The sequence below is a fragment of the Argiope bruennichi genome, chromosome 3, assembly GCF_947563725.1.
Source record: "Argiope bruennichi chromosome 3, qqArgBrue1.1, whole genome shotgun sequence".
Classification (NCBI taxonomy): domain Eukaryota; kingdom Metazoa; phylum Arthropoda; class Arachnida; order Araneae; family Araneidae; genus Argiope; species Argiope bruennichi.
This window is the reverse complement of record NC_079153.1, coordinates 61,806,446-61,827,080: the sequence shown is the minus strand read 5'-3', so window position 1 is coordinate 61,827,080 and position 20,635 is coordinate 61,806,446. Positions and strand designations below refer to the sequence as shown.

The 20,635-nt window shown below is 29.0% G+C and overlaps 1 protein-coding gene across 1 annotated transcript in view; it reads left to right on the top strand.

The window, feature by feature from the left end:
- Positions 1-20,635, top strand: part of LOC129962856 (cGMP-dependent protein kinase 1-like) — a 214,579-nt gene that overhangs the window by 173,817 nt on the left and 20,127 nt on the right. Inside the window, exons 8-12 of the mRNA XM_056076856.1 lie at positions 7,301-7,389; positions 10,002-10,070; positions 10,372-10,446; positions 12,402-12,507; positions 14,334-14,473. Coding sequence (XP_055932831.1) covers positions 7,301-7,389; positions 10,002-10,070; positions 10,372-10,446; positions 12,402-12,507; positions 14,334-14,473 — 479 coding nt within the window. The remainder of the gene's footprint in view (positions 1-7,300; positions 7,390-10,001; positions 10,071-10,371; positions 10,447-12,401; positions 12,508-14,333; positions 14,474-20,635) is intronic.

Genomic DNA, 20,635 nt, shown 5'->3' with positions numbered 1-20,635 from the left:
TTAAAATATAAAACTACATTCCTTTTATTGATAGGTTTTAAAGTATATTTAAAATTAAATAATAAATAATTGCCTTAAATAAATGAAGACGTCTCTGAAACATATTTTAAAGCCATATAAATGTATCTAACGATATGTGATGCAAAAGTAATTATCAACGAGTCAAAGGATTTTACTCGTGAAAAATCTATATGCAACTAACTATCCATATCTATATCCCAACTATTTTCTCTTTTTAAAACCCATTAAAACTTTATCATAATAAAGCCTTATAATTAATTTTATTTAGATGTTTTTTTCGCTATTTTAATCATTTTGAGGTTATAACTCCACTACCATTGCACTGATATTGAAACTAATAAAATTATTAAATTTTTTAAAACCGCGCACTGTTTTATTGTTTTGTATTTCTGTAGTAGCTATATCTTTATTTTATTATCTTTGTTTTTCAAAGTTTGTCTTTTTAAAAAGTGGCAACATCAGTTGCTTGTGATGGAATAAAAAAATATGTCGACTTGATATAGTTTCGGTTATTTTAATTTCAAATATAATCTGCATTAATCATTCCGGAAATATAATCCATATGAATAACCGATCTTAATGAGCTGTACATAATTGCTCTACATTTCCAGCAGTTTGAGTCATAAACATAATGTATGTGCAATATATTAGGTTTATGAGTTTTATATATACAAAGATGGATGCTTAAAAACAGAAATATCTGCTTGCTTATATCGAAAAATGTAGTACTTTTACTAGTTTTACTAGATAATATTATATAATTCTAGATAATACTATAAAGTAACTAGATAATATTACAGAATAACATTAGTAATACTATGAAAGACTACTAGATAATACTATAAAATAAAAGACAAAGCTATATAGGACAGACATAAATAAATAAATAATGACATTTCCATTATAGAAGACCTAGAAATGCTCAAAATATATTTTATCGAGATGCACGCTTTGTAACGCTTCTTTTATAGAATAAAGAACAGACTGAGATGCATAGAGAGAACTGACAAAGCTTATCTAAAAATGAAGATATATCTTATAGCACTCCTACAGAATAAGAGATAACACAATTATTACGAAATATTGGACATTTTTTAAGTAGACTAGGAAAAGAAGAAATAATGAACCCCGGAACAAAAAACTAGAAGAATACAGCTCTCAGCAAACACAATAAGAAAGTCTTCTTAGAGAATAAATGATTCGATGAAACCTGCCAGTTTCTTTTATACAACTATGTAACAAAGTTTATCTTGTACGGGTTGATGCAGTCTTGTTTCATGTCTGATACAAAGAAGAAGTAAAGCACCGTATCTCAATATTCATTTAAGAAATAATGCATCATTTTTTTTGTGGTAGATGGTATGGTTGAGATATTAGAAACATTTATTATACTAAAAGTGATCAGTTGTTAACCAGTTAATAGTTTTGACCTCTTCGGAAAGTGCTTATTTAAATTTTAATAAACATATATTATATATATGTAATGATATTTTGAAATTTAATTTAATCCTAATTACTTACCAAAGTTTTATCTTAATTCAGCCCATATTAACTTCATTCTAAGATGTTCTCTTATTTTCTGACCCAATTCCACCTTTTTTTATTAATTCCACCTTTTACCCAATTTACCTAATTCCACCTTTTTTTATTAATGCAACAGAAGGTCTGCAAAATTGCTAACATCGACAAATTCCCACACACCGAGTGAAGGGATAAAAATTTGTCGATCTAACACATTCTTTTAAAAGATCCCTATAATTACCTTACCTAAATCGACACGTTTAAAGAAATCCCTGTCAAAATCTCCCAGTATAAATCATGGGGATAAATATTTCTAGACGCTTTTTTCTTTTTTCGCTCTTGTGTCCTTCTGTGTCGATGTGCTTCGTCACTTCTGCTTGTACATAAATTATGCCTTCCGGGATGGAATAAAACCAAAGTTTGAAATTCGAAAAAGCCTTCTCTCTCTTCGGACTCTGCTTAAAAAAATTATGTTTATATATAACTCGACATAACGAAAAATGTTATACTTTTACCATGACGGGTATACTCGTCAAAAGAAGTTAACTGGTTTAAACATGAATCTCAGCAAAATATATTATTTAAGCTTCAAATTTTGATAAGCATTTAAATGCTCTCTGAAATACTTTTTCCTATAAATGAATATTTTATAATAATTAATACATAGCCAATCCAATTTTATATGTTTCATTTGACATCTTTTTAGTCGAAATTTTGAAGAACTTCAAAATATCAATGAAATTATTTATGAGTTATTTATTTTCAATTGAATATAAATATGATAGACTAAACTCATTGGTGTTTTCGACGTAAGAAATTTAATAATTAAATTGACCGTTGATACGTTGGGTAAATAATGCCAAATCAAAATCAAAATATTGCTGGAAAGAAACGGAGCATACAGAACAAGGAGTAATGAATACTTTGATACTGTTTACTTTGAACATGTAGTAAAGAATATTTTTATCAATTTTTATAGATTTATTTTGTATATTTTAACTTCCCGCCTTTTCTCGCACAGATATACGGTTGCTACTAATTGAAATTAAATATTTTGTGTAACTTGATTTCAATGGTTTTATTAGCAAAACTATGTCATTTAAGCTTCAAATTTCATATTATATTAAATACATAACATGTTATTTAAGATGCCTTACATTGTTTCATTTCTCTAATCTTTGGCCAATACATTTAATTATGTTACAGGAAAGAGAGAGTTTTTCTCTGGATTGTTTTATTTAAAGGCAATCGTTTTCCAGCTCGTTAAGTGCATGCTGTAATCAATACGCTCAATTACTTCTCATTCCGAAGTACTTTCACTGGAATTATGTTGTAATAAAATATGCCTAAAACATTTTTAAGTTAGTAAATAAAAAAAATATATCGCCTCGTTGACTTTTAATAACTTTTTTGAAATCAAGATGTAAACATTTATTTTAGACTATAAATATCTCGGAAGTTATAATGAAATCTTCCATACATATTGCGCTTAGTTTCGAATTTATTCCTAGTTAAAATATCAAAAATAATTGCACACATTCCTACTTTTCAAAGTATATAGGTCAATTAAGATAGCTAAAGATCACACGGCTTGACCTGCACATTGACAACACACACGTCTAAGCACACATGCATTGATCTATATTTTGAATAGACATGATAATTGTTTGCACAAGAAATTTTCAGAAAATATTAAATCTACAAATCAGAATGTTCAGTACTAAGTTAAGCGAAATTGAATAAAACTAGCTGAATTGTAGAAGCTGAACAACAATACTTCATTCAGCCTTAACTAGGGAAACATGCAATTGCACGTACATATGTAAAAAAAAAATGTATGGCTACTTATTTAATCTGAGTTTCCATAAATCTGTCATTTCCGAATTAGGAAGAAAAATTGGTTGGACAAATTAAACTAAATTAGAAAGGTAATTACTAATCTCGATTGAAATAATTAATGAACATGAAAAAAATGTAGTATTTCGTCTCTGTTTAAAACTATGGATTTAAAAAATGAATTGATTATACAACACATTCTAAAAATATATATGATATGAATAATTATCACAGGAGGAAATGTTTATTCATAGTTGTACGTCTAAGTTTCAAAAATCAGTTTAGTTTAGTTACATTAATGTCCCATTTTAAAGCAACACTAGGGCTATTTTGGGACGGAAGTCGTAGTTTTGAACTGCGGTCAGATGACGAGGACGACACCTGAGCTGGCACCCCTCTCCACACCACGCCACACTACACCAGCGGAAGGTCGTTTGGGCTGGACGCCTAATGCACCAGACCCGTTTACACGACGGTTCTTCGGTGAAATCGGGTCTCAAACCGAAAACACTCCGTTTCTGAAGCCAAGACCTTACCATCAGGCCACCAAGGCCCTTCATAAATTCATAAATCAGATTAATCAACATTGATCTCTTCTGACGATCTGTTGAGTCTCTGGGAACACTAATTAAATTTAATTTCAGACAGATCTCTTAGATGTCACTTCATGTTCATGATTCCTAAAATTTTCCGATATCAAAGTCATGTTAGTCTCACTTAACTTCTGCTTATTGTATATATCAACCTTTCCAGTGAATACCAGTCCCATAATATCATAATGCCCCCCCCCCCAATACCAAAAATTCCCAGTTTATTTTTTTTTTCTAAATTTCGCACTATTGTGACTTCTTTTTTATTTATCTTAAAAATTACACAGTTAATAAAAAGGAAACTTCTTTATTAACTGGATATTAAACAGAAGAAAACAACGCGATGAAATATTCATGAAACAATTAAACGTTTTGAATTTCAGAGCAACAATTAATCTATTTTTGTCAAAAAATATTTCAAATATGGTTTTTTTTTAAATTGCCCCCAAAAAATGCGCATGAAGTTTAACATGGCATTATTAAAAAGATAATTTTTATGAGACCAAATCAAAATTTCTTTCTTTTTTTTAACTGATTACTGAGACAATTTCATCAAGATTTACATTCAGTTCATTTTAGTAAATGAATACAATAATTCCAGTATTAATCAATTCACTCATTATTTTGAGCTATGGAAATTCGATATCTTATATTAATTACTTGAGAAATTAATATCAATTCTCAATGAGTCCATGTAAATATAAAGAATCTGTATTTGGGAAATATCAATACTCTCTGTGATTGCCGACAGATACTTTGCGAATGTTGATATTAATCGGAGAATATTAATGTTTGCCAAATATCGAACTTTTACCGTAACATATTGTTACGAACCTGTGATGCTGCTTCCCAGCATAGCTGGTTCCATAGGAGGTCCCAGAGCTTGGCGACCACTTGGTGACTTGGCAACGAATTTGGCGACTTTGGCGCCAAAATAGATTATACCCGATGCATCGAGATTTTTCCTGATCCGTTCAGTAAGAACCGAGTTACGCCTCGAACGTTCCTGATTGGTTGAGAGGCTTCTAGCCCCGCCTCCTGAGACCTATAAAAGGAACTGCAGCTGCCGGGGGAGTCGACGGTGAATCGAGTTGCGAACCAGTGGAGTCGAAGAGTAGTCGTCGTGGTGAACCAGATCGGAGTCGTAGTGGTGACCCAGTAGTGGTAGAGTAGTCGTCAGGATCGACGGGAAAGAACGAGTCTTCCAGAGAGAGAGTAGTTGTGAACCGGTGGTGAATTGAGCGGTCGTGGACCAGTGGAGTCGAAGACTGTCTGTAGTAGAGTCTGTTGTATGCTGCACGTCTCGGCTGAAGATAATCGTCTGTTGTGCTGTATATAGTTGTCGTCGTTGAGCTGTCCTGTGTGTCTTCGTGTAAATAAACGTCGTTGTTTTATTTTCTACTACCGTCTGCTGATTGAGCGTTCTCAACACCATATAACTCCCACTATCCAAACGAACCCCGGGAAATTTCGTAACAATATATATATTGCATTATTCAAATAATCAGAACAATTTTAAAAATCAATGTTTCACAAATGATTCAGAATGGAAAGATAGTGTTTAGATACGAAGTGTAGATTTGAAATTGGGATTTTTTTAACCGAGCCAGAGTTTGTAACACGGATATTTTGCAATTAAAAAATGTAGTTGATGGCGCAGCATATTATAAAGAATAAGATACTGAATAGGGTAACGGGTTTGAAATGTAATGGCAATGTTAGTGGCAACATTAAAAAGGGAATTTTTGAAGAAAATTTAGAATACTGTTTTTTATTTAATAGTTGCCGTTTAAGATGATAAGGTGGACGCCCGGATTAAAGACTTCTAAAAATTTTAATTCAATATTTTCTTAAGTCTCTTAATGGATTCTTCAGCAAAAAATTTTTAAACTTCAATTAGACTTGAAATTCGTACCATATTAGAAGCCTTTACCGATTTGCTTATTGTACTGTGCATTTCTCTATTTTTATTACTATATCTTTATCTATCCAATTGTATCACAGGAAAGAAAAGCAATATTTAAAAATTGTGTGGTTTAAACATTTTCTAAAATTGATTGATTCTTAGGTTAAACCTATATTGTATAATAAATTATAAGAAAAATGTATTGAAAATTTTCTTTATATTTAAACCCACTCGGCATAAAAAAAATAGGTCGCATCTTCATATCTTAACAATCAACAATGGAAAGAAATCCCGGACGAATTAATAGCAGCAATAATAAAAAACAATAAATATTTCATTTCAGCAGTAGAATATATAGTTTATGTAATGTGCTTAAAATATTTTTAAAAATAGAAAATCATATAAGGCAACAAAACCTGCTATCACAAAAAATGTAATTTTGAATTTTTCATACTGAAGTAAAAATCAGTTTGTTTGCAATATTACTTTCGATAGTTGTCGTGGAAAAACCTCACAATTTAGATGTAATTAAAAAAAAAAATGTGCTGAGGTTCACCTTTCCGACTTTGATGATATACTATAATTTTATGAAAATTAATTATGTATGAAAATTAAGAATATATATGCGTGTTATAACATTTAATTAATAATAATAAATAAATAAATAATCCTGAACTTGGTTTCTTATACTAAAACCCACTCGGTCTATCAGAAACATTTAAAATATCATTACCTATATATGCCCATATTATATTGTAAACAAGATATTTAAATTAATTTTGTTTGGATTTTAGCTGGCTCGGAATATGTTGCTGGAAAAACAAAAAATGAATTCGTAAATGGTCCATCTAGCTCAAAGGGGGTGGAAAGTAAGGGGTGAAATTTTCATTTCGCTATAGTTTTGCTGATATTGAAGATAGAAAAATAAACCCAATTAGTAAAATTAGAATCTCAATAAGACGAACAACTTTTCTATTTAAAGTGTTTCGATAGTTGCAATATCTTAGAAGTTAGGGGCTGGAATTTTTTTTTTCATGCTCTAATTTTGACTGTTCCCATCAACAATTTATGTTGCCAGATAGTAATTCAGATGTAAATGAATCTAACTTTTCCTTCAAGCCTGCCGAGAGGAATTTTTTTAAAAATTTGAATTACCCTATAGTTTTAGAATATATTATTCTAATCAATACCACTATGATTTCCTCTTTCGATCAAAGAACCCTTAAAAGACAAAATGCAAAGAGTTTGCTAACAGAAATGTTGTAAAGCAACATAAAACAGAAAAAGCTCTCATATATTTTATTCTATCAGAGTTGGTGGTGTTTACTTGCCTAGCGAGAAGATTAAACCATTTTCTTCATGAGAAATTAAAAGAGCTTTCTTTTATGAGGTGCATAAAATTTTTAAAAAGTATCGTCTTTCTTAGGTCATTGTCACCCGAATGAAACTAGACGTTGAAGAAGAGATACGATCCCTCGGAAAAGGAGACTATTTTGGAGAGCGGGCTCTTCTCAAGTAAGTTGATTCTCCTGCTTTGTCAAAGTAATTTTGAAACTAGAAACTATTTCAGAAATTTAATTTTAAAGTGTGAGAGAAAATCGCGGAAAGAGAAAGGACGGAATCGATTCCTAAAACTTAAAGATTTTAGTTATCTTACAATTTGTTACTATTTTATGAGCGAAATGCGTTAAACAAGAGAGCTCTTATGCAATTTAGCGTGTTCTGTTACTAATGATATCTGATCTTAGTGAGTTGAGAACATTTTTGTAAGATTGTCTATTTAAGTTCAATAGACATAAAATTGGGTTCATATTGATTAAAAAAATACATAGGTCATTGCGAATTCTTTAAAACATATGTTGGTACTATTAAATTTCTTCACAGTGAATTGTACAGGGACTTTAATTTAGAAAAGCAATTTTTGAATAATAATTATACCATTTTGTAATAAAAAAGTAAACATTTTATTTTAAAACATTGATTACTTTCGCTGTGGGTAAATACAATATTTGTATATGTAATTCAAATTCAAAAAAGGAATATTAAAAGGAATACATAACAGTTTGTCTCAAATTTATAAAAATAAAATTCTATTCTTTTAAGTAAATTATTTAAAATCAGGAAAAAAATTTCTAAAATTACTTAAATCATTATGAAATTGAACATAAATACATTATTTTCCTATGGAAATTGGTCCCATTTTTGAGTATATTGTTATTCTTATTAATCTTCCCTAATAAAAATTAATCAAAAATTAGCTACTAATAAATGGTCATTAAACTAAAATATTACCATTAAAATTTTTTTTCAATGATATTATAATCTTTTTTAACTATTTTGATTCATCTAAATTTTATTGCAATTATTTTAAGGAAGTTTATTTCTTTGAAAGTAAATAATTTTTTATACCTTTTAAAGCTCATAGTTACATAAAAAAATTCGCAACCTGTTAAAGAGAATGGGGTTAATATTTTATTTGTTGATATTTCAGAGTTAATTTGAATTATAATCAGTCTAAAAGATTCCTTCTTATAATGGGTATTTGGTATTATTGTTTCAGTATGAAATTTTCATGCACGGTTAATCAAGAAAAGGATTTCCGAAAATATCTTTATAATTTATCTTTAATCGGAAATTTCTTATTTGAACAATATTAGTTCATGCAAACTAATCAAAATTATAAATAAATATTGTTTAAAGACAAAGAATGAATTAAATATAATTAAAAAAGCAGAAAATGAAGCAACCGGCCTGAAAACTTTATCAATGAATACAAATGAGATATTTCTTTGTGTGAAGGGTATGACTTTCGTCAAAGTATTGACCCTTTGTGACCTGAAAATCCCAAGAAATTGAGATTTTTGAAGACAATAATTAATATGAATAAAGAAATCGCAATTCAAATTCAAGCAAAACCACAACAAAATTGAATCAAACCCAAAACATTGTAAGAACATTACCAAACTAACCAAAAAACATTAATAAGATATAAAAGCAAAGAAAATACCAGTTGAATTTAAAATTACTCCATAAGATTTTATGAAGAAAATTAAAATTCTCATTGCAAACAATTATAAAATAAATTCAACTTTCCCGAACATAAAGCTGAATACGCCTGCAACGCTTTGTTAAGTGCCTCATCATCATATGAAATAATTAGAACGATCTCAGCGCCGTCTATTGCGAATAAAAAATAAACCAGAAAACAATTTTTTAGATGCGACAATATTATGTTAAAAAACAGATAAATCTTCTCTTATTAAAACATCCGTATTGCAATAGTTTTTGGGAAATTCATTCTAATTTAGGATTTTAATGAGCTTGCTTGTTGCTTCAATACAAGAAAATTTGTAATTACAATTATTTTTAATCCTGTTAAATTATGAGAAAATCAATTTTTTGAAAACTTTAAAGTTTAAATTAGAATGGTAATTACTAAATTTAATTACTATGAAGTTAAATTCAATCCTTTTATCATAAATACCCACCAAAATTTCTCATTAGAAATTCCTATTTTTAAATCTAGATAAATTGCTTTATGTTGATTTTCGTTCGCTTCAGTTAAACATAATTCTTTTGGATTACAATCAATAATAATAGCATGTATAGATGCTCTACATTTGTTCTAATGTTTTAGATATAATTACTTTTAAGAAATCAAATAAATAAGAAAATATCAGAAAATTAAACTTTTCCAGTTTAAGAATGTATTAAAACTGAAATTGGATCAACTTGAAAATATCTAACATAATAATTACATCAGAAAAAAAAAAGAAAAATTCTGGATAAAATATATTCATCGTAGAAGTGTTTTGAGAAAATTTTTTAAAGCATCAAGGCAAATTTATAGTTGCTAATTTTCTGCAAACAATTTCAATTAAATGAATTAAATTTATACAATGAAAGTTAGAAAATTAATTAAATCCATCCTGTTAGAAGACATTTAACTTTGCATTCTCGTTCTTCTTTAAAGATATTTTATGAAAAAGTGTTTCGAAAATAGCTCACATGGAAAAGTGTTCCGCCTAAATTCTTATTTACTTTCAATATTTTGCTGGGATCAGAAAACTTAATTCTTTACTCGTTTCTTGGCAATGAATTTAAATCTCTTTTTCATGAAATTCTAGCGAGGACAAAAGAACAGCCAATGTCATCGCGGCACATCCCGGGGTGGAATGTTTGGCCTTGAACAGGGAGTAAGTTTTTCATTGATTATTTTTTATTCTTTTCAACTGGGGGATTGTTTTAAGTATGCACATGTTTTTGCAAAATTAATATATTATGTTTGGAGGAATTTTATTATTATTATTCATATTTTTTTACAAGCTGTCGTATGTTGTGCTTAATTTTATTAAAGTTTTGAAGAGAATACTTGAAGTTGAGGACTTTAGTAATTTTTATTATACAATACTTTCAAAAATTGCTTATTATTCTTATGCAAAGTGACCAATGGTTGAATTTCATAATAATATGAAGAAATTTGAATAAAATTTGCAGGTCTTTTAAAGAATTAATCGGAGATTTGCGGGAGTTGCAAGATAAGCAGTACGAATATAATGATGCCGCTTATAAGTAAGTAGAGATATAAACATTTCTTTTTACTTTATAATGTTTCTTAACTTTTAACTTTCCATTAACTTTTATCTTTACTTTAATAATCTTTTAAACATTTTTTTTAATCTTTATTAATCAGAAAAGATAGTATTTTTCGTTTGAACGATGTGTTTTTCTGCGAGAAATTGGTGTAACTAATAATAAAGTTGTGTGTGTGTGTGTGTGTGTGTGTGTGTGTGTGTGTGTGTGTGTGTGTGTGCGTGCGCGCGCTCTACAATATAGACTTTTAACAAAGATACATTTTGGATTAAAAGCAATTTTTTAAAAAAGTATTTAATTAAAAATTAACCGAAATTTTCGCGCATTAAAACCCGAAAATACTGCCACATTAAAGAAAGACAGTCGAATCTCCATGGCCGAATGGTCATGGCATTGGTCTCATGATCAAGAGACCTAGGTTCGAACCCGCTAGAGACAATGCAATTAATAGTATATGTAAATACTTAATTCCTCGATTTTATGTTTTCCTTTATTTCATGTTCCAGAAGATAAGGGACATTTCTTTAGTTTACCAGACAAGTGTTCTGGACTTTTCTGTCTCCAGAAGAGTATTCTGGAACTTTTTTTGCTTGTAGAAAAGCGAAAGATTTGTCAGTTACTGTATTCTCAGTTCAGAGTTCAATTAATAAATTGGTTTAGCTCTGCCTCTTGTGTGTGCCATTCAGTTCTATACTATAGCATCTACGTGACAATACTATCATATAAAACTGTTTTAATGCCATTTAAAAAATTTAAATATAATCTATTCAATGATAGCAGCTTAATCACTGTTCAAACTTCACCTAAATTTTGACACTTAAAAAAAAAAAATTTCTCATAATTTTTAATAATACACTTCATCGTTAAACTGAAATTCAAGTTATTTTCAAGTTTCATCATATATTTAATCGCACATTTTTCTGTTCCATTGTTGAAAGTTAAGAAATGTCAGCTCTGTTTATTATCTGTGTTATTTACTTATGGAATCCGAAAGTAAAGTTACAGTATAACGAACGTTAAACCTCAAATAAACCGGATGGTTCCATTTTTGATGATGTTAGGGAACTTAATTTCAATAGGATGGCCCATGTATAATTTAAATAGAACACACGTACATCGATTAAAATAACACGACTTTATAACATCTGCCACAATTTAAGACTTTTAAATTTTTCTTGCGGTCATAATACCATGCATAAGAAATTTAATTGAAAGTCAACACAACTATTACCGGCGAAATAGTTGGTCACCAAAATCGGCTTGTTTTAAATAATTCTCCAGTTTTCATTCTTGAAATCTAGTTAAGAAAGATTATATCTATAAAAATTGGAACAATTATATATGTAGAGAATTATAATTTACGCCATACCTGGCTTCTAGCACTAACGATTTTCTAGCTTATAGTATTACAAATGTCTATTTTCTAGTATTAAAAATATAAGAATATCGAAAAGTTAAAGCTCTAGTGATAAGGATTGTATCAAATATCATCCTAGTGTAAATAGTTAGATATGGTCCATTCATCATCAAATCAGTATAAAAATGCAAATAATGCTCTCTTACACTGATCATAGGGATACAGTCACATTGAAATCTCTATGGCAACTCATTATATTAATACAACAATGTCATTAAAAAAACTGCTGTATCATAATGGTAGAATGTAATAACTGTAAACTCAATTTAAAATCTAAATTTGCACATCAGTAAAAAGCTCAGAAGAATTTTTTTTCACTTGAAAATTTAAGGAGGCAGACTGAAATGTACAGGCTTTATCTTCTGGCAGAAAAACACATTGAAAAATATAATTAGATATATAATATAAAATATAAAAACTAATTATTTTAATAATTATATATAGGATTATGATGGCAGTATTAAAAATTTATTTTCCAGTAATTCCGTTTTAACATTTCAAGCATAATTTTTTTCAGAATACAGCCTGCTGAAGTTGAAAAGAGCGAATATGATGACCTCACACTAGAAGACCTTGAAGTGATCGCGACGCTTGGAGTTGGAGGATTTGGAAGAGTCGATTTAGTAAGTGCATGTATGAAACAGATTTTATAAATGTTGGAAACGTGATTTATTACAGTGGAAACTAAAATAGTCTCCTTTGCAGTTCAGTAAAGTCGTCTTGCACTTAAATCCGCCTTCTATTAAAAACTATACACACACACACACACACACACACACACACACACACACACACACACACACACACACACACACACACACACACACACACACACACACACACACACACACACACACACACACACACACACACACACACGCACACACACACATATATATATATAGAACCTATACTTTTATAATGTTTCTAATGTATCTCAGCATAAAAAAAAGTCGAACACCGGCGCCCTGGCCTAGGGGTAGTGCGTCTTCCCCGTAATCTAGGCGTGCGGTATTTGCGTCCTAGTTCGGGCATGGTTGTTCTCTACCTTGTGTTCTTTCTATGAGGAACGTGAATGAGCCCCCCTGTGAAAAGGGGTTTTGCAAATAAGTGTGTGTGTGTGTGTGCCATTTTCAAATGAGCTAGAAGTCAGACTTCTGCCCTCGGGTGCTCAGGGGCCTTTGCCCTCAGAAGCTACTGTGAAAACTAACGTGGCTTAAAATAGACACACGACAACGCCAACAACATAAAAAAAGTCCAGCGGCAATTCATAAATGTGTATAATCTGAAATACGAATTCAAGCATAATCCATATTCTATAAAGAAAAAAAATTAAAAAATATATATAGAACAGATATTTTTATAATGTTTCTAATGTATCAGCATAAAAAATAAAATCTAACGGCAGTTCATAAATGCCTTTTAAACTGTAATAAGAGCAACATGGATATGGACTTATATAACATTTATTTTATAAGCATTAAACACGCTATCCCAATGATATAAAATCCCAATGGTATATTTTTTACAGAGTCGAAAGAAAAAAAAAGATTAATTACAATCAGGAAAAGAATATTTCCTAATGAATTCAGTATGGGAGGATGAGTTCGGAGCAAATTAAACCATATATTGAATCATTTATTTTTCCGATTTTCAACAATCAGTAGAAATAACTTTTTGAAATTTTAGATATATATTTTAGAGTTTGATTTATCACTTTCAAATATATGAAAATGTTTTAAAAAATTAACGACGTTCTATTATCTCTAAATCGGAAATAAACATAAAATCTTTTTTAAATCTATAGTTTAGTATTAATAAAATCAAAGAGACCCTGGTGTTCAGATGCTAAAATCTCAGATTACATTAGTAAAAATTACCAGGTTGTAAACTTCCTAATTTATCTGTTTCATTACGTCTAATATAATTGTTAAGGCGAGACTACGAGAGTTCCGGTACTTCCCTTGGGAAGTGCATTCTGTCATCGATGGGGGGGGGGTAGTATTAATAATGACCGGTTAGAATTAATAATAACCGATTATTTGCATTGACATTAACAGTCACATAATTCAAAAACAGTCTTAATATGTTATGAATTTGAATAAGAATTCACCATTTCTGCAGAATTAGATAATCTAACGGAAATCGAATTATAAAAATATTTATTTAACATTACAGGCACAATCATTGTTCCAAAGACTAAAATTTAAAAACTGAGGCAACTGATCTCTTGAGTATACCAATTTTTACGTTATTTAGTAAAATCCTACGAAAGAACGATTGGTAATATTTATAACTTTGTAATAATTAAGAATTTTTTCTTTTCAGATAAATTTTAAAATTTCCTTTTCATTAAAAAAATTAATAATAAAAATTAGATGTTTAGATAATTTGCTCCACATTGTTTTTGGATAACATTGATTTTATTTTCGCGTTTCCTATTTTTCAGGTTAGGAATCGCAAAGACGTGAATCAAACCTTTGCCCTTAAATGTCTAAAGAAAGTACAGATAGTGTCTATGGAGCAGCAACATCATGTGATCAACGAAAAGAATGTCATGATGTTGTGCAGGCATCCATTTATTTGCAGGTATGTTTTACAATCGATATCGCTATCTGCATATTTTATCATTTTTTTTCTTTCAAATTGCAATGTGAGTTTCTCCTTTTGAGAAATACCTTGAACACTTTTTTTTCTTCTGAGTTCTATTATTTGTGATTTTCTTCTGGTTGATATCAATATCAAAAACTCACTTCTCTGACTCGCCTTCAGGCACAAATTGAATGACCGGACCAATTTGAAATGAACATTGGCGGTAACTGTCGTTTGGTCCTAAGATCCACCACCGGCCACGATACTTCCTTTGGGAAGTGCGTCCCATCATCGGGGGGAGGTAGCCACCCCCCACCTCTTTCTGTGCCCACCAGATTAGCTAGAACCAACCACCATACCGGAAGCTTCTCATTATCATTTTTTAAGCTGCGCCTAAGTGGGAGCGAATATCAATTTAACCAAGACAAGAAATTCATTACGAAATTATGTTGTTCATTCGAATACGTTTATATATACGTTATACGTTAAAATACGTTATACGTTAATACGTTATACGTTTATATAAACGTTATACGTTAAATTATACGTTAACGTATAATTTAAATACGTTAAATTATACGTTATACATTAAATACGTTTATATATACGTTATACATATACGTATACGTAAATATGTTATATATACGTTATACGTTTATATTATACGTTATACATATACGTATACGTAAATATGTTATATATACGTTATACGTTTATATTATACGTTATACGTTATATATAACGTTACGTTATATAACGAATACGTTATATATACGTAATACGTTATAATACGTTATACGTTAAAATACGTTAAAAATAAATATACGTTATACGTTAATATTAATTTTGAACTACAATTTCATTTATTTGTGATAGGATTTAACAAAGAACAAATTCTCGAAGGATTATCGATATTTTTTTAGTTCAATTATCTTAAGATATACCGTATAATGTTTTGCGATCTCAATTGTGTATACGTTTTTTTAGTACAGCAAACCTTTACAGCTTGTGTGAAAAAAACGACATTATAACTTTTGGGCAATTTTTGTCACTAGAGGGGCGTTACTCAGTAAATAAAAAGATCATTTTTCCAGAATATTTGTTAAGCGTATAAAAGTTTACTCCTTCTACGTTATCAGTGAAAAATTTATGTAATTCTAAAGAAGAAAAAATAATTTTGATGTGTTTTGGGCTTAAAATAAGACTTTTTTTAGTTATAATATAAAAAATACCTTCTTGTATAAAAAATACAATTAATAATCATCACTTAAATACAATAAAACACGAAACTAATCTATAAAAGCTGACTAGGGAAACAAATGAGAATTTCATTTCTTTATTTTAATAAAACTGTGTAACAAAAAATAATTGCGACTTTGAAAAAAAAAAAAAACTTTTAAACTGGTTTCATCGTTTGCACTAACAGTTTGTTATAATTAAATTTTCCTATTTTGGTGAAATAGGGAAATATTTCATTTCATTCCTGTTTTGGTGGACTCAAAGTAAGTTACACATGCGCAAAAGCGCGGAATTTTTCCATATCTGAAATTGGACAGCACTCATATATCAAATAAATAGTATTTTTAGTGAATTATATGTAACTATGTCAATCATGTGTAAATACTATTTCATTAAAAATTCGAAGTTATCCATTAACTTGTCATGTTTTAAATAAAATACGTTTCAAACTATTATTTCTAAACAAAATTCGGTTAACGACTCATAATTTATTAGATCGTACAAAAATAAATTAACCGTTAGCACAAATGAACCAACTTAATCAGGCAAGTGAAATAATCATAAGCATATAAATGCAGGATTTAAATAAGAAATATTAATTTTAAATTTTAAATTGAAGTTAAGAATTTTTTTCCGTTGTTTGCAAGCTTTGAGTTTAAAGCTTTCTCTTAATGTAACATTTTGAAAGACTGAAAACTGAATTTCGTTATCGATTCACCATCCTTTATGTCATCTCAAAGTTCACGGCGGGATAGAAAACTCTGTTTAATTTATTGTGACATGTAATTTATAGCAACATATCAGCAAGTTGTTCTAGCATATTACAGATTAACAACATGATATGCATTGAAGTTAAAAGCGTGTCAATAGATTCAATAGTTTAATTAATAGTAACTTGAAACCCTTACTAAGGTTTTAATAATCGTATGCACTTCGGTTAAATATTGTGTGGATACTGTAAAGTCGATACATTGTTCTAAATATATGATAAGTATTTCTCCCTGCATGGATATTTTTCCACAATTGTAAAAAAAAATTATAGATCATAAAAAATATAACTATTTTAATCATTATAAAGCTAAGAGAACAACGTACAATTTCCTCAATGAAAATAAAAATTGACTTTTTTTTTTTTTTCTTAATCTCAAACACAATCTTGTAACTAGATATATTTCAAAGATTAGTTCCATGAGCAATTTGAATTTTTTAAGATTTCTTCCTGTATGAAATTTTTTTCCCGATTGGAAAAAAAGATTTAATACATCAAAAAATGTGTAACTATTTAAATCATTGTGCAGTTAAAGGAACTAAGGACAATTTCTTCAATGAAATAAAAAAAATGACTTTTTTTTTTTTCTTAATCTTAAGCAAAATCTTGCAACTTGTTATATTTCAAAGATTAGTTCCGTGATATATGAGAATTGTTTTATTTGCTGAAAACTAAAATCTAAATATTAGTTTTTTTTTATACAGATTAAATTACTGCAAATTTTTTTCAGTTTCAATCTATCTCAATTAAAGATTATTTTTATATTCTTAAATGAACGATAATAGGAAAATTCAGATTTTTTCTTCAAGTAATATTTAAAAAAAGTGTTCTAAATAACAGTTTTTGCATCAACGGTTATTACATAAGTAGCTTATTATAATATTAATAAGAAGAATATTACATATTAATAAGTAATATTCTTTTGTAATATTCTTCTTATATTAATAAGAAGAATATTACAAAACTCTTATTTAGTTTCTATTCTTCAAAAAGTAAAAACATAACATTTAGTTTAATACGAGTATATAAAACTAAAAAATTTATTTTAAATTTAATTTAAACTAAAACTAAATTTAGTTTAAACTAAAATTAGTAATGTTTAATTAAAATTTAGTTTCACTTAGGAGGAAAATCAAAAAATAATTTTCGATTCCTTTTTTTTTTTTTTTTTTTACATTTCTTTCTAACAATGTTATAAAAATCATGGAATATGGCCTGCGTTTTAAGCTTAGATAAGAGAAAAAACATATACTCTATAAATCTTTTTAAGCTTCATATAAAGTTTTTCATTCATTAATAAATTTTAGAATTTGTACTAGTGATGTAACATCAAAGAGTCATCAATCTCTCTACAAGAGGTGTTCAATTGAAAGGTATGAAACGACACTGTGGGTATAAAGGAAGAGTTTATTCACCGTATGCACCATAGGCTTGAGCACAACGATCCAATTGATTAATGAACCGAAGGAGTCCTTGTTCCCAGAATTCCTGTGGCCGTGACTAGACCCAGTCCTTCACAGCGTCCTTGAGACCTCCGTCCGAGATGAAGCGCTTCCCTTTCAGATGTTTTTTCAGGATACTATACGCATGAAAATCACAGGGTGACATGTCCGGGCTGTAGGGTGGATGGTCGACCTGTTCCCACTTGAATTTGGCCAGTTCCGCGTGTGTGACCCTGGAGACGTGTGGACGCACGTCATCATGGAGCAGAACCGCGCCCTCCGTGAGTAGGCCCGATGTTTTATTCTTGATGGACCTGTTTAGTCTTCGGAGTGTCTCACAGTACACATAGGAGTTAATGGTTCATCTGTGCTAGAGGAATTCAACAAGTAGCGGACCTTGGACGGCGAACTCTAAAAAACTCTCCTGGTCCTCTAAAAAAACATCTTAAAGGGAAGCACTTCAACTCGGGCGAAGGACTGGGTCTCGTCACGGCCACATGAATTCTGAGAATAAGGAATCTTTCCGTTCGTTAATCAATGGGATCAATGCTCAGGCTCTATGGTGTATACTTTGAATAAAGTTTTCACTTATACCCACAGTGTCATTTCGCATTTTTTCATTTAAACACTCCTTGTAGGATTCTATTAAAATTTTTATATTTTAAATAAAAATAAATTGTTTTGTAGAATAAAATAAAATTTTGTGACTTGGAATAGGAAGTCCTGATCATTCACTTAAATTGCCTTATAAATAAAGTATACATAATTTTTAATTAATGATATTTTTAGTAAATACTTAAATAAAATATTTTTAAAAAAATTAAATTATAAATTGTATTAAAAATTAAATATTTTGGTAACGATTAGAACTTATTTATTAATTTTATCAGTGAAACATTTAAGTGATCTGGAAGAAAGAAACCTTGTCATGCTTTAAAATATGAGTATTTTATTCATACAGAAATGTCTTCCAAACTGATGAAAAATCATTATAATTCACTAAAACTTTAATTTTTAAGAAAGGATAAAAATGCTTTTTTTTAGTTTTTTTAGTTATTATGACAAATAATATAATAGAAATTTAGAATTCTTTGAAAATATTTATTCAAGAATTGCAATAAATTTTGGGCCATATTTCTTAAAATGTAGGAGCTAGAATAAGGTAATGATTTTTTAAAACTAGAATAGAATCAGAGCTAGAATAAGTTGTTAATTCTCTTCCTACATGTACAAAGATTTTGGATTTTGGCCCTTTAAGATTTAATACATTTTTGAAAATAAGGAAAGATGTTTTGAATGCTTTATTTAGTTGTTAACATAATATTGTTGAATGAGTTTTATTACTTTTCATAGATATCCAGATTCATAAATTCATAAAGAAAAAAATGATTTATATTCCATCCTATATTTACTGAGTAAACTGTCTTTCTATAAGCATCATATAAACTAAAGCGTGAAATTCAAATCCTCTTTCACTTTAAGAATGTATCTATATTTGTCTTAAAAATTTTGAATATATATATATATATATATATATATATATGGGGTCAGGAAAATAACTTTACTTTGACTAGCGGCAATTCTATAAACAAATTCAAATGAAATTTGAGATTTAGATGTATGAATTTGGTAAACTTTGTCGTTGTGACTGTAACCGGGAGGATTTGGATTTTCAGTCTCGAGTACACACTTTGGAATTCCTATACATTTAATTTTATTTTTATTTGTTGATACTTAAAGTTGATGGAAACTCGCACATCAGTGTTATTTTATGATCAAACTGAATTTTCAAGAAAACTTTCATTCTTACCAAAATTGAATATTCACAATATAATTATATCTTGTTATACAAATAAAAAAAAATATTAACACTAATAATCTATTAATATTTTTGTTCTTTTATCATACAGTCGAACGCCTTTTTTGACAGTGTAATATTTTAATATTTTCGAAATCATTTAATTCATACTTTAATTAAATTGAATTTATTCTAATGGCGTCATGAGAAGCAAACCATTTACAACATTTATTTTATAACATGTATACTAATGAATTTTGAATTAAAAATTAAACGCAAAAATAATTAAATTAAAAAATTTTACACTTTAGTATGCAAAGAAATTTGTGTGTTTAAAAAATATTTTCATTTAGTTCATTTTTTTTCATTCATTTCATTTTTTTTAGTTACGTTTCGATATTGAAAATAAAAATAATATATATTTCTCATAAATTTTATATTTCCTTTTCCAATTTTCTCAGAATCAGGCTCTTTTTCTTTACTCAAAATCTTAAAATGTTGTATTCTTTTAAACGAAGAAACATTAAATAATTTTAAACGAATAAATAAATTTAATAATTAAAACGAAGCACATTAATTTGTATTTTGAGCACAGGAAACTTTTCATTTTTCAATCGAAACTGTAGATTCTTATAAGGGAATAATCAAATTTGCATGAAGGGCACCAGAAAGGACAACGTTTTTGTTCTTAAATTACCAGGTTTTATCAGACCAAAGAATAAAGAACTGGTTTTATTTTGAAAACAAAACACTTCTTCCTTTTGTAATACTGTTTGGTCGAGAACTAGATCCAAGTTGAACAATACTTATTTGCTGCGTTCTGAAGAAAAATCTCTCTCCTTAGCGTGTAGTTGAATTCATTTTATTCGTGATCATTTGTTTCTTAAGCTTGAACAATCGAAGTGATTGTA